The following is a 15,131-nucleotide window of genomic DNA, read 5'->3' on the forward strand; positions in this document are numbered from 1 at the left end:
CCCAGTTCAAAAACATCTGTTTTTCTCTTTATGAAGTTGTTCAAGAAGACTTTATCCAGCAGTTTTAGAGAATGTCAAGCCTGAAACAAGAACCTCACGTGTCATTTCAGTGTAATTCTTCTGAATGAACAATTCACAGAGTCTGTTATATAATTCCTTTAACAGAGTTATTGAATAACAACAAAGTAATCTTTCATCTGTGCTCAATTTCTGATAATTCATTCACTGCATCTTTTCAGCAGTTTGTGTTGCACCCGGACAAAGTCCTCTCACTGCCCCCCCCCCTTTCTGGCCGACCAGCAAAAATGTCCAGCAGGCTCAAATCATCACACATCTTCCCTGTGCTCTGCAGTGGAGGGATCACTGATGCACGAGCCAAGAAAAACAGAAAGGCTTGTTCCCCACTGCTGCTTCAGATGTTCTAATCCATGCTCTTCATCACCTCTGCAAACAGAATTCCACCTTTTTTATAGGGACACTGAGTTTGTTATTCTTTGGTTTGGTCTCAGAAGTGACAACCATGAGGCCCGGAGACGGACAAGTGCTTGCTCAGCATTCATGACATCAGACGGCTCAAATGAAATACAAACACAGCATGTTTTGTTGGGTTATTGTTGGAAATTTGCCACAAATGTTCCAGTTCTGCACAATAACTGCACAGATGCAAAGAGGACAATTTTTGTCTGTATTTCATTAATAATATAGTAAACAGAAAAAAAAAGGTTTGGCCTCATGTTAAAGCTCCCAGGTTTACAACCATACAAAATGTGGCTCTATTCCTGATCTATCTGTTGGTAAATCTATGGCAACTCTCTTAGTCTGAGAAGATGCCTATTTGCAATATGAGTCCAGTTAAATAGGCATTGTGTTTGTTATCAATGATCTTATTCAACATCTCAGATTGCAGGCCCCTTTAACAAGCTATACACATGGGATACATTCCTATTCATCAGCAACATGAGATTTCCTCAGCATCAGGAAGCATTTAATGACTTTATATTGTTGACTTTTTAATCACATCCCTGATGTATTTTAGATAAAACGGTTGCAGTGACAAATATAAGAAAACACAGGCTGAATAAACAGTAGAGCTTGATGATGATACCAATAATCCACAATGCATTCAGAAAGTATTTAGACCCCCTTCCCTATTGTTGATTTGGTATTTTGCAGCCTGATGCTACAGTAAAAACATTTTTTCTCATGAATCTACACTCAGTACCCTAGCACGACAATGAGAAAAAGTGAATTTTAGAAATGTTTGCAAATTTAGTATTTAGCATTCAGACACCTTGCAGAAACACTTGAAATAGCGCAGGTGCTTCCCATTTCTCCCAATATTTGCAGAGATATTTTTACACCCGGATTGGAGTCCACCTATGGTAAAATTTGGGAAGGTACACACCTTTGACCAAGCCCTGAGGTAAAAGGAACTGCCTGCAGAGCTCAGAGAAGGTTCCCATGAGCACAGTGGCCCTCATATTTCTACACTGGAAGAAGTTTGGCACAACCAGGACTCTTCCAAAAGCTGGTCGCCTGGCCGAACTGAGCAATCAAGGGAGTAAGAGAGATGACTTAAAACCCAATGATCACTCTGACTGAGCTCCAGAGATCCTGTTTGAAGATGGGAAAAAGTTCCAGAAGGACAACCATCACTATAGCCCTCCAAGGCCAGCTTAGCTTTCACGTGGATTTTTTTTTTTATACTTCAAGCAGACTTTCATGTGTTTTTGCACTAGGGAGAAGCTTCAGTCTAGCTACTCTACCATAAGCCTATATCAGTGGTGGAGTGTAGTGGTGGTTACCCTCTAGAACCTTGTCCCACCCCCACACTGGATCACTGGAGCACATTCAGACTAACCATCAGGTTCTTTGTCCCCTCTTTTGCTGAGGCCCTTTTCCACTGATTGCTCAGTTTGGCTGGGCAACTAGCTCTTGGAAGAGTCCTGGTTGTGCCAAACTTCTTCCACTGGTGAAATATGAAGGCCATTGTGCTCTCGTGAACCTTCAGTGCCTTCCCCAAATCTGTGCCTTGCAACAATCCTGTCTCTGAGCTCTGCAGGCAGTTCCTTTGACCTTATGGCTTGGTTTTTGCTCTGATATGCATTGTCTGCTGTGAGTCCTTCTACAGCGATGTGTGCCCTTCTGAATAATGTCCAATTTAATTTACCACAAGAGAACTGCAAAGGTTCTGAATACCTATGTCAATGTGATATGTCATGCTTTATTTATTTATTTATTTATTTTTGAATGTGCAAAAATTTTTAAAGTTCTGTTTTCACATTGTAATGATGAGGACTGAGTATAGACTGAGGAGAATAAAAATAATTTTTCGACTGTAGCATCAGGCTGCAACATAAAAAGCAAAGTAGGTCTGAATGCTTTCTGACTGCACTGTACATGTAAATAAATACAGGGACCCTAAAATACCATTGGCCTCTCGTGTGACACCCTTTTAGGAAAATTACCTAAATTCTTTGCTTTGTATCAAATATATCAGTTAAACACGAAAAAAACTGCATATTTTCTTTTTCTTCTCTAACAATAATCGTTATCATTAATTTATGTCATTACTAACTGCCCATCATCATTTTTCCTGACAATAATAAACTAGAAAGCTTCTTGTAAGTAGTGCAGCAGCTTATCAGTGACTCTGATTGGATAGGGTTGTGTGTCATTTTTCTCTTCATTTAAATGATTGGCATAGGTACAAGATACAGAATGCTATTTGCAGTGTTAAATGACATCTAAAAACACAGACAAATTGTAACAAATTATGTTTAAGTGGATATTACCCCACTCCAACCACTCTCCCTCCCTCCAAATTTCTGTGGAAATGAAAGTAAGTTGTGATTACCAATTGTTGGGTTATCTCGTTGCTGTATTTATGGTCAAAACAAGACATTACATGAATCTGTACTGCTGATATCAGCTGATGCTTTGTTCAACGTTATTAGTTGCTGCCAAGACATTTATCTAGAAAAACACTTAAGGAAATGTAGCAGGGAGGAGTAAACTGTGCTTCATCACTTTGCTCTAATCTGTGTATTGTTCCGTTATCAGCTTTTAGGAAGTCCATTCACTAAAAATGCCTTGCTCTGTTGCTCCATCATCTTCTCCCAAAAGTTCCAGATTAAAAAGATGGACAGAGGTCAGAGGGATGATGGAGAGGACAAAGGAGCCCTGGCCGTCTAGTCTGGCTCTTATCTGCTCTGTTGCTCATGTTCCCATTCCTGCCCTGATAACCCGGGTCGACAAGCAAAATACAGGATATGGCCCAATAACCTTGCAAGGTAGCAGTGGACCAATATTGTTTTATTGAAGGAGTTTTTTCTGTAAACTTTCCCTTTATTTTGGCTTTATCAGGCTTAATGAATGCTTTCAGGATGGACCTTTGACAATGGCTATATTTGCTTTACTGTGCACTGGCAAACCTGTAACTAACCCTCAACAGACATGCAATTTTCAGCATCAATTCATCTAAACACGTTAGCTAAATTATGAAATGAAATGTGAACATTTTTATTACTTTGCAAAATAATCCACCAGATGTTCAGATAACTCATTGTCAGCTTCACCACAGAGACGTCTTTGTGGGGTTCCACACGTGGCACAGGTGTACAATTTACAGGGTTCAAGGTGCAGGCCACCATTGCAGGGGCAACTCGACCCTTTCTTGTTGTCTTGCTGTTGGTTCATTCCACTTGGCAGTGGCCTCTTCAAAATCCCACTGAAAAATGAGGACAAGTCATGATATCAAAATGCAGACTTATGACTGAATGTTAATGTCATGTTCAACAATATTCATGTAGGAGTCAAGATACCCCAAAAGATAATTAGCAGACAGAGAATGGTAGCACACAATTTTTAAAACCATTGAAAAAAGAAAGACTCTATAAGTGTATGTCTTGATGCGTCATCCCCAAATGACTGAATGTCTCAAATGCTTAATTCTATTAATGTAATGATACCTAATATTACTGAACAAATCAGTAAAACTATGGGAAATTTAAAGGGGACATGTTATGCAAAACTCAATTTTTCTTTTCTAACAAGAATTTGTGCCCCTGGCATGGCCACAATCCCCTCAAGTACCAAAAAAAATCATTCACATCACCCCCCTTTTTCTCCACCTTTCAGAAAATGTGTGCTGAAACAAGCCATTCTCAGAATTTCCTCTCATGACTCATGAGAGGGTAGTAAGCCCCGCCCCCAGGTTCAGCTGGCCCTCCCCACTTGGAAGAAAGTTCCACCCTGCTTTATGGTTAATGGGTCAGATCACAGTCAGGTCCTTAACTTTGGATAAAAGTGTCTGTATTAAGGAGCAGTGGTGTCCTTATTTTACATCAGTGTGGCGGCATGGAGACGCTGAAGTGACTTTACCAAAGTGCGCTGAGAGGGAAAATAAAGCATTTGATGAATCACAATTAAAAATTAGTGCACCGATTGTGGATCATAATTAATCGCTATTAATGAGATAATGAGCGACACGTGTTGGCATGTATCAAGCTTGACTCTGGCTTGGTTCTGTGTGAGCCAGTCAAGTTCTTCCACACCAAACTCATCAAACCATAGTCCTTGCTTTGTGCACTGGAGTACAGTCCTGTTAGAACAGAAAAGAGCCTTTCCTAAATGGCTGAAACAAAGTTGGAAGCATAGCACTGTCCAAAATGTCTTGGTATGCTGAAGCATTAAGATAACTATTCACTGGAGATACACCAAACTCTGAAAAACAGCCCCATGCCATGACCTACTTCACCAAGACTAACAGTTGGCCCACTGCGGTCAGGCAGGTAACGTTCTCCTGGCATCCTCCTAACCCCGACTCACCCATCTGACTGCCAAGCAGGGAAGCAAGATTGATCATGCCTTAAAACTGTTTTAACCACATTGCACCACTCCATCTGACGTTTGGCACTTGGTGATGTGAAGCGTGAATGTAGCTGCATGGAAACCAGTTCCATGGCTCACAGTTTTTGTGCTTACATTAGTGCAATGGAAGTTCAGGACTCGGTCTCAGGACAAAGTCTTCTGCTTCGTGTCTGAGTTGCTGTTGTTCCTAAACACTTCTGCTTTCTAATAATATTGCTAACAGTGGAATATCCAGAAGGGATGATATTTTACATAACAAAGTTGGCATCCATCACAGTACAACACTTTAAGTCACAGCGCTCTTCAGAATGACCCATTTTGCATCACAAATGTTTGCCATGGGAAACTGCATGGCTAGAAGCTTGACTTTATACACCTGAGGCAACAGATCTGATTTAAACACCTGAGTTCATGAATTGACAGGTGCAGATGAGTACTTTTGTCCATATATATACACATTAGCAACTAGAAAAGCACTTGGAGAGCGCAGACCTCCGCCATTAGCCCTATCTCCCAATAGTAAAGAATCCTTTAAAAAATTCTTGGATCCAGACAGTGATCTGGATCACTCCCAAAATTTAATCAGTTCTTCCTTATGCCATTTCTGACATTTCCTGGAAATTTCATCAACATCTGTCCAGAACTTTTTGAGTTATGTAGCTAAAAAACTAACTAACTAACCCCGCCAATCACATAACCTCCTTAGCGGAGGTTGTAACAATACAACCTCAAAAAATGTCATTCTAAATCAAAAGTTGACAAATATTATGATAAAATCACATAATAAACCAGGTATTTTGATACATGATGTTTGATGAGTTGAGTGTATGATTGCATTACTTCGGTATTTAGACAATCAAAAACCCTTGGATACTCTCATGTAGTTTACAAAGTAAGCTGCATGTGGGAACAACAAAAAAGCAGAATATTTGCACCCTGACCTACCACATAAAGATTTAAAGGGTATCCTGATTATTTTGCAAGTATGAAAAGAGTAAAAGTGGTTAAAGTACATTTTATGCCATTTTTTATGTGCAGATCACTCAACACTGGTTATTTAGACTTCTAGAGTTTCTGAAATCATGTCAATCATGCATTATAACAAGTACTTTTCATCATTCATGTTGTGTGACTGAATCAGCTACAGTACATGTCAAGAATGCAAACGATTTAACTTTGTTTGCACACAGACATAAGTCCTGGCCAGCGGGCATCACACAAGGGACAATAAACATCTCCAGAAATAGCAGAGGGTAACATGGGCCCCCTATAGACAAGGCACTACTTCCTAAGCAGACAGACCCAACCCAGTGCTTGTCTTCAATCAAAGACCCTTTACAGCAGAACAATTGGGACACAAGGCAAATCTCAAACAATTCCACCCCTAACTGTACCCCTCAGCATCCCATCCCTCCCTCACCTCCACCTCGGTCTCACCCCCACAAACAGCCGACACTCAGCAGAAATGTTCATAAAACACAGCACAATGAGCAATTCAGGCTGCTGGCTGCTCTGACAGTCCTGAGCAGACAGGACACTCCAAAATGTTGTGTGGTTTTTACAGAATCTGCGATTATGGTCATGTACAGGAGCAGGAAATGTTACTGAATATATTAAACTGTTGCAGTCTGCTCCTTTCTGTCCTCAGCTAGCCCTTCAAACTATTTTGATGGTTGGGTAAACTTTGGTTTAATCAATGCAAACATTTCACAACAGGAAAAAAAGTCTACAGCTTTCAGTCATCTTAACTACTGGAGTTGTGCGTATTGATGATTAAATATTAGACATAGTGCCATTTTAGTGGAAACAAGTCTCTTATTGATTTACCAAGTAAACAAAGTGCCAGAACCAGGGATTAACCAGAAACTGTTCTTTGTTTTGTAAATACAGAATGCAAAGGTTTGTTCAGTTCTGATCAGTGAAGGTAAGACTTTACAGAATTTCAATAATGTTGCCGACTAAGCTGAGCTGTCCCAATAATTCTGCATATTTAAAGGCTCTTCAAGTTCTTGAAATTTTGTAGAGCACCAATGACCAATGAGAACTCAGATTTAAAGAAGTTGAAAGGTTAAGCCAATTAGCCTATAAGGGATTAATAAAGTAGTTTGAAATGAAGTGAATTGGATCAACCTGTCTAAAGTTGCATTTTACCGTAACATCATATAAAATGACAAACATTTTTTATTATTTTACTTTTCTTAAACACTGTGTTAATGTCATTTGCTTTTTCCTGTTTGTTAAGATAAAAGTGTTTGTGCACACACGACTAACTTCAGCAGTTCTGTGAGGGAGTTTCTCTTGTAGCAATACGCTTAAGGGCTTGAAAGGGTGAGGCTTGTAATTTCATTCTCTATGTAACTTAAACCTCATCTTTTCAGAGAGGTTACATTATATAATCTGAACTGTCCTCTAAAAGAAGTCTAGTTTCCACTCTGTAGCTATTATTTAACTCTGGGCACTGTTGCAGAGTGAAGCCACGTTTCTGTGGAGTTAAGCTTCCAACCCTTCTTCTTCATACACGTTTACCCACAAACCCTTGTGCATACTCCCACACACACTTCTCTCTCAAGAGTTTGACTCATCGATCTTACACGGATATGCTGACCACTGTCTTTTCTCCAAACCTCTGACGGCTGTCTTGACTTACTTCCCTCAGAGTCACATGGGAGAGGCTCAAAGCATATTTTTACTTCTATCTAGTCCTACTCCTTCTTATGATTTCTTCCAAATTTCACACTTTCAGTTGCTCAAAATAATGTTCAAATGTAAGGCAAGTGAATTCATCTAATTTTACTGTCATACAGACAGAAATACCTACCGCAGATTTAGAGATACTTGTAGGAATGGAGAGCAGAGATTTACAAAATACAAGTTTCAACCCTGGTTGAGGCACATAATCTGAATAAGCTCTGTGAGACTGAGCAGCCTCTTATTATTCCAGTAGACTCAAAGACAAACAAAAACATAAAAATGAGCTGTTAGTCAAACATTTATCAGTTTCATCACCATCTTTCACCTCTTTTTGAACTTCAGAGGTTGTTATATAGTTGGCCTTTATAAAAAGGCAATAGCTATAAAGATTCGTGTCAATACAATAGTTCACCCAAGGTGAGAAAAGACAAAGTCAAACTTCCTACAATTTCCCTCACATTTTTACAGTATAATAGTCATTTATAATCACACTATGCAAATATGCAAAGATGTCGCCATCTATTGGCTGACTATTAGAAGTACACTCTATGGGTTCATTTATGACAGCATTCATGCAAGCTGCTTCAAAGAGCTGGACCTTTTATGTGAATGACTGGACCTGGATCCTGTTTGAGAGTCTTTTTTGTGGTTGACAAAATCAGGATGATCTTTACTCCAAACTCTAAGGATTCTTGCATGATGGTGTAATGCTGATATTCTGTATCAGGGGTGACACACAGCGCAGCCAGTGAGCAGGTTTCATATAACCCACAAGGTGCTTTGGGGAAATATATCAGAAATTACATGATATGTACATTACTTTAAAAATGAAGCACAAATGGTGTAGAATATTTCCTAATTTGGCTGATCTAATGAGAGACGCTGCAGACCATAGCTCTCAGATGCCCAGTCTCAAAGACCATGACTATGAGACGCTGCATCTATTGAATCCTGTTTTAATCCTAATCTAATCCTATGTTATCAAAACAAAATAGGATTAAATTTACAGTTAGGGTAAGGGTTAAGGTAAGGGTTATGATACTACACGTTAAAAATCAAAAGTCAAAAATCTGACCTGTAAAACCTGATTACAAAATGTTCAATAAAGCTGAGTAAACTAAGCTTACAGGGAAAAAGCGTGTCCTCTATGAAAACACTCTAAAGTAGCAAACGTATCTTACAGAGCTCCATTAGCTCTGTAATAGTGCTAAGTAGCTAATATAGCTAAAGCTCATGAAGCGCATGGATATCTTCACTCATGAACCTAAAAAGCTAATGTTAGATATGTTAGATATGTAGCTTACAGAGCTAGCTTTAGCTATGATTGCTAATGCTCACATTGCTAAAGCTTACTTAGCTACATTGGCTTACGTAGTAATGCTACCTACATAGCTAGTGAGCAATGCTAGTTTTAGCTAAAAATAACAAAGCAAAAGTGAGAAACTGTGTATCTTCTACTAAAACAAGTATAAGATAACGCATGTGACAAAATGTAAAATAATTATTTACAAAAAAAAAAATTGTTTACAAAGTTCAAAAATTCTTTAAAAATTTAATAACTGATATAAAAGTTATTTAGACACAAAACAAAATTATTTAATTTAATTCAAATTAGCTGATATCATATGGAAGTTAATAAGTATGTTTAGTTAAAAAAAATATATACTACATTTCAAAATTACTGATAATATGGTTGAACAAGCTACAATAACTGATAACGTTCTTCAAGTTAAACTGGTAACAGAATGCCTGATATAGCTTTTCCTTTCACCTATAGATTTTTCTGAATACCTTTGTTCATGTAGTCTGACCTACCTCCAGATCAGAACTTTCCACTGAGGAGATGTATGACGAGTCTGAGGAAAAACTGTTGACTCTGATCACTTGCACCATTTCATGGAAAGGGCTGTTCTCTGTCTCCCTTCCAGACAACTTCACCTCCTTCAGACATGTCTGCAATTAAGAAAAAAAATTCAAATGCAAAAATATCCACTTACTGAATATATGGAGTTCAAAAGTTCTTGTCAAAGTACTTTATTTTGCCACAGTAGATTATTCCCATACTTTTCTTGCAGGATGAACACTGATATCCATATATCTGCCCATCTCAGTGGTCTCTGGGGTGTTTTTGGCCTTTGAAGAAAAGGGTTACACATCTTAGCTGACACTTGCAAATTCTAAATAAAATCCTACATAAATGATGTGAAATATGTAAAAAATGCTTTTGTTTAGGTGGTTATCTTTACAAGATATGACGCAAAAATATTCCTGTACATGTACATCAGGTAGGAGTTCTTACTTTTGTCCGTGCAGTTGAAACTTGCAGTTTTCTAAGTTTCTTCATGACAGCATTATCCTCACCAGTGTGGCCTGATGCACCTAACAGGCTCTCTGTATCAGGGAAAAAAATGTTGAGCTGCGTTCTTGTTCCATTTTTGCACCAACAGATGACTAAAATCTGACAATATTGGAATTAAGGTCCAAAGATCTGTTTGCATGATTTATCATGTAACAAACTCAAGCCATGGCATGAATTGAATCTCGTATTCTATAACTAACTAGGATGGTCACTCTGACTGAGCTCCAGAGATCCTGTGTGGATCCTGTGTCCATTTTAATGCACAGTGGCTAGATGGAAGCCTCTGCTCAGCTAGGCACAGGAGTTTGCCTGCAATTCTGATAACTGAAAACCAGAAAGTATTCGGTGTCTAGTACTTCTTTTTTGTTGTTGTTGTGGTATCAATCACAACAGAAAATTCAAAACGCAGCTGCCAGAGTCCTAACATGCACCAGGAAATATGATCATATCACTCTGGTCCTCACAACACTCCACTGGCTCCCCGTACAATTCAAAATCATTTTTAAATCCTCCTTCTAGTCCATAAAGCTCTCCATGGTTCAGCCCCTGAATACATTTCTGGCCTGCTCACAGTTTATAACCCAACCCGACCCCTCAGGTCCTCAGGTGAAGGTCTTTTAGCAATACCTAGAATCAGAACAAAAGCTGCTGAGGGGGCCTTCAGTTACTGTGGTTGTTTTCTCTGGAACAACCTCTCTGCAGACCTGAGGTCTATCACTACTGTGTCTTTATTTAAATCTAAACTAAAAACATATCTATTCTCCAAAGCATATGAATAACTTCTCTGTATGTTTATGTGGTCTATGTGCCCATTTTCTTTCCCTCTATGCTTCCAGTTGTTTAATTTCTGTCTTGTCTTGTGTGATTATTCACAAGCCTTCAAAAAGGTTTTTTATGATTGTGGAATCGTTGATGTTTTTACACCCTCTCTGTAAAGCACGTTGAGCTTTCCTACAATGAAATGTGCTATATAAATAACGTTGCTTGCTTGCTTGCAAACAGGTATCGATATGAGTTTTTCTAATAATATGAATAATCAAACTTAATCAAAAACTAAAATGATAATTCCCTGTTTTTCTAAACATCATTTTTAAAATAAAAAATAATAATATGGATAGAAACAATACTGTCTCATTTTAAAACATACTAATAGATCTGAAAACCCTAGTTAATTGCCCAACCGTATTTCAGCGTGACAGAGGGACTAATATGACATGCTGATGCTGCTCTTTATGAGGATACAAGAAGGTCTAGGATGACACAGCTCATTGCTGAGAGCAGCCATGGCAGAACTCGTAGAACAAACACAAACTGAGTATCATAGAGGAAAATGGCAGAAATGTAGAGCGAGCAGGCCAGGGAGGACAGCAGTCTGGACAAAACATGGGGCATGTTCAATGCCTGTCCTTGATACTAAAGTGGGGAAAGAAGAGTTTGAATTAGCTGAAGTCTGGGAATCAAGAGAAAGGAGTAAAAAGTAAGTCTGAGTGTTGTTTGTAACTTACTGCTCTGCTAAGTGCAGGAAACCTGGAGGAACAGGAGATGACAAAAGAGAGCAGGCCAAGTATGTAACCCAGAACTTCAGTGTTGTCCTGTTTGGAGAGCAGTTTTGAGGTGTTAAAATGCCAGACAAAATGCAAGCATAGGGAGAATTTTTACACTTAAAGACCAGACTGAATGGCATTGATGTCCATCTTTGCTTCAGTGACTCAAGATACTTCAAATTAGCACCAATAAAGCACCCACAGGTGACTGTACATGCCTTTGTATAGCAATTAAAAGAATTGCGGAGAAAAACACAATAAAACATGATCAAAAAGCTTAAAATATGTTTATATATATATATATATAATGGTTTTCTGTGCTTTCATTTCTAGAGAGGAGGACAGTGGATGGAGTTGGAAACAGGTATGAGAGAGTGCGGGAGAGAGTTACAGGAAAGGAGATTTGAACCAGGGCCTTCCATGTACAAGGGATGTGACCTAAACGCTAGGCCATCTGTGCCCCTAAAATATAGTTTCATTTTTAAAAAAATCTTTAGATGTCGAGTTCAGTTTGTCTTAAAGCCAATACATAAAGGTGTCTTGAGCAAAATTCTGTATTTTCAAGGAATTCAGTGGCTCTTATATTCACAAAATACTGTCAAAAATGTCTACCACAAAGGCTCTGTCACTTCTGATTTTGTGCCTGTATCTTGCAAAATGCTAGACCATCTGGTACATCAACTCTGACAAAGACGATGTAGCCAGTCCATGTACAGTTTTTAAAACAAGTGATAAAATCTTGAACTAGACCCTGAAGCTGACAGGAAGCCTGTACAGAGAAGCCTGTGCTGGTTAGATGTAATTGTGGTGTCTTTACCCAGTCCAGAAACATGTGGCAGCATTGTTAACTAACTGGAAAATTAACCAACTGATGATTTATCCCCAACAGTTAAAACAGCTGAAGCACGAACTAATAAATGTGTGACTAACTCTAGGTTTACAACGTCCCCAAGAGTCTCAACTGGAAGAAGCTAGCCTTGAAAAATGACATCATATAAAATGAAGGGAAAACAACCAGGCATAGTAGGGGTGCTGTGCTCACTTGGAGGTTGACATGCAGCAGTTTCCTCCCAGTCAGAGGGGTCTCTGCTGGTCGGTGGGTGATCCTGGACTTGAGAAATCCACCTCCAACAACCACCAGAGTGCACACTGAAAGGAGGTGCTGCCTCCTGCGACTACAAATCATCCTCCGCTTCTTTACTGAGGAGAAACATAAAAATACAAAAAAAAAAAAAGAAGTTTTGAAGGTATGGAGCACATCCTGGATTCATGTTTAATATCTGTGGAGCTCTTTCTTACGGTTTTTGCCATGCTACCTTTTCCCCTTTACTGCAGGAGATTGTCTGACCATGGCTCTCCTGTTATATGTCGTTTCTTTAACATACCTGCCTTTGAGTTCCAGCACAGGAGCACAGGGAGGCAACCTGAAATAACATGGACAGCATCCACAGCAGCAGCAAATATACCCATTAAGATCTACAGAGGATGAAGCAGATACAAGTTCTCTTCTCACTTTAAAACATGACAAGTGCCATTGGTAAGAAAATATGTAGCCTATTTTACCAGAATATGCAGCTGCCTAGACAGAATGGCTCCCACTGTGCCACAGAGGTCACCCAGGAAGTTGCACAAGGATGTTAAAGTTTCTCCCGGAATTTCTTTCCAATACTTGCACCTCTGTGACACAACCCTACAACAGTTATAGATATTTAGATGCTACAGCATTTCAAGGGAATAACGAACACAAATGCTATACTCGAAACGTCTTACAGAAAGCATGACAGCAGGAGAAGAAGCGAGGACAGACAGCTGAGACCGATGGAGACGCAGAGTTTGTCTGCGTCACTGGACCAACAGGTTGAGAATGAATCCACGCAGAAGTTAGCAAGGTTGGAGAGAAACGAGTCATGGTTTTGTAGTGTAGCTTTTCGTCCTTCCATGTTTTATGCGTATATGCTTACATTTCGTGTTGTTGGGGGGAAAAACAATGAGTGCAGCACCTGTGCGGCCACGCGGTGACGTGCAAAGTTGCGCGTCAGACGCACGCTAGAGCAGGTGATGGGATGCATATTGTAGGGAGGAGCCCAAATGTATCAGATACAACTTTTAAAAAGCATTTTATTTGTAGTTCATGTACTTTATATGTAAGTATTTCAAAGATTAATGCTGAATCGCTCATTCATTCTTTAAAAGTTTAAACTACGAAAATTTAAACCTTAGATTAACCATAGATTAAGGAAAATAGAAATTGTCTTGATGACTGAAAAAATTGCGTTTTACTCATCTTAATTCCCAAGTCTTTAAGAGGACATCCTAAAGCGAATGCATACTTCCGTTGGAGATGCTGCGCCCCTTTAAGTAGATACTTGTCCAGTCAGTTCTGAAGACCTCCACATTTAAAATAAATATAAACCTAGCACCCAAAGTAAGGGAATTAGTGTTTGGTAGATTATATCTTTGGTTTAACAATGTTTTAAGGTAATAACTTCTATACCAATAGGAAGCCTGTTTATTCCCCTTTTAAATGGTGCCACATTTGTGAGGAATATGCATCTGTGGGATGATGAGTATGTGGGTTGTGGCCCATGAAAAATTTGCCAGATGTTCTCTGCCAATGCCAAACCGCTTATTCTGCCATTGACTCTTGTTTGGTGGATTAGATGATTAAAGTCTAAAGAAACAAGACATATTTACAATTTAACAATTTGTTAATTTAACTAACAGGAACCTCAGTGGCGTGTGGAAGAACCCTACACAGCCACAACAACCTGGCACCTCCTCCTCCTCATGCTGGTCACCAGCCTGGTCACACACTGCTGTGGGATGGCTTCTTATTCTTCAACCAGCATTTTTCACAAGTCAGCCAGTGTGGTTGTTCAGGTCTCTTTGGCACAAACAGCAAGCACAAGCTGATCCCACAAGTGTTCAATGGGGTTGAGGTCAGAACTGCATGTATGAACTTGCAGTATGTGCAACCCACATACTCAGCTCTGCTGCTCATTCCACACATGCATGATCTTTACAAATGTGGCTCCATTTAAAATGGTATAAGATTTATTGCCAAGAGGCATTGTTACAACAAAGATATAATCTACCAAACACAAATTTTCCTTAATTTTTGTGCTGAGTTTGTTTAATCCTTGTTCTTTATTCACAAAGTTGTGATTTTACTTGTCTTTGGACAGACCAGAGGCCATCTTCCTCATGAGGTAGACACATGATGAAGACCCTTAGGACTCTAAATATGGGCAGTGGACAATCAAAAATTAGGGTTGGGTATTGTTTGGGTTTCATCTAATACCGGTGCCAAATCGATACTTTTTATACAGTTCCGGTGACTTATCTGAGCCAGGAGGAAGTCAGTGGGACAATAAAAGTTATCTGGGTATTGTAAATGAACAAGAGATGAGTAAAGTGGAGAGTGTACCTTTCATTTTGGGTGACAGTGATATTAGGGTGGCAGGGTATTGAAACAAAGCTTCGTTATCTGTTTTGTAATTTGGTCCAGTGGGTATTGGTTGTGTTTGTACCAGTGTGATGTTGGTACCGGATTTCAATACTCATCCCTATCAAAAATGTGTGCCTCTTATAGCAGGTCAAATTAGCTTATCTGGATGTTTAATCCCTGTCAAAGACAGTACTATGCCACAAAATTAAAAACATCT

At 39.2% G+C, this 15,131-nt stretch overlaps 1 protein-coding gene across 1 annotated transcript; it reads right to left on the reverse strand.

The window, feature by feature from the left end:
• Positions 1-3,506: 3,506 nt before the first annotated feature.
• On the reverse strand, positions 3,507-13,494 carry tmem44 (transmembrane protein 44). The gene is made up of 10 exons (XM_041791741.1): positions 13,237-13,494; positions 13,030-13,156; positions 12,852-12,942; positions 12,509-12,666; positions 11,428-11,514; positions 11,165-11,335; positions 9,863-10,021; positions 9,628-9,696; positions 9,379-9,516; positions 3,507-3,730 (listed from the first exon to the last, which is right to left on the reverse strand). The coding sequence occupies exons 1-10, from the start codon at positions 13,404-13,406 to the stop codon at positions 3,635-3,637; spliced, it is 1,266 nt and encodes a 421-aa protein (XP_041647675.1). The 5' UTR covers positions 13,407-13,494; the 3' UTR covers positions 3,507-3,634.
• Positions 13,495-15,131: the final 1,637 nt, after the last annotated feature.

This window comes from Cheilinus undulatus, linkage group 7, assembly GCF_018320785.1.
Source record: "Cheilinus undulatus linkage group 7, ASM1832078v1, whole genome shotgun sequence".
NCBI lineage: Eukaryota > Metazoa > Chordata > Actinopteri > Labriformes > Labridae > Cheilinus > Cheilinus undulatus.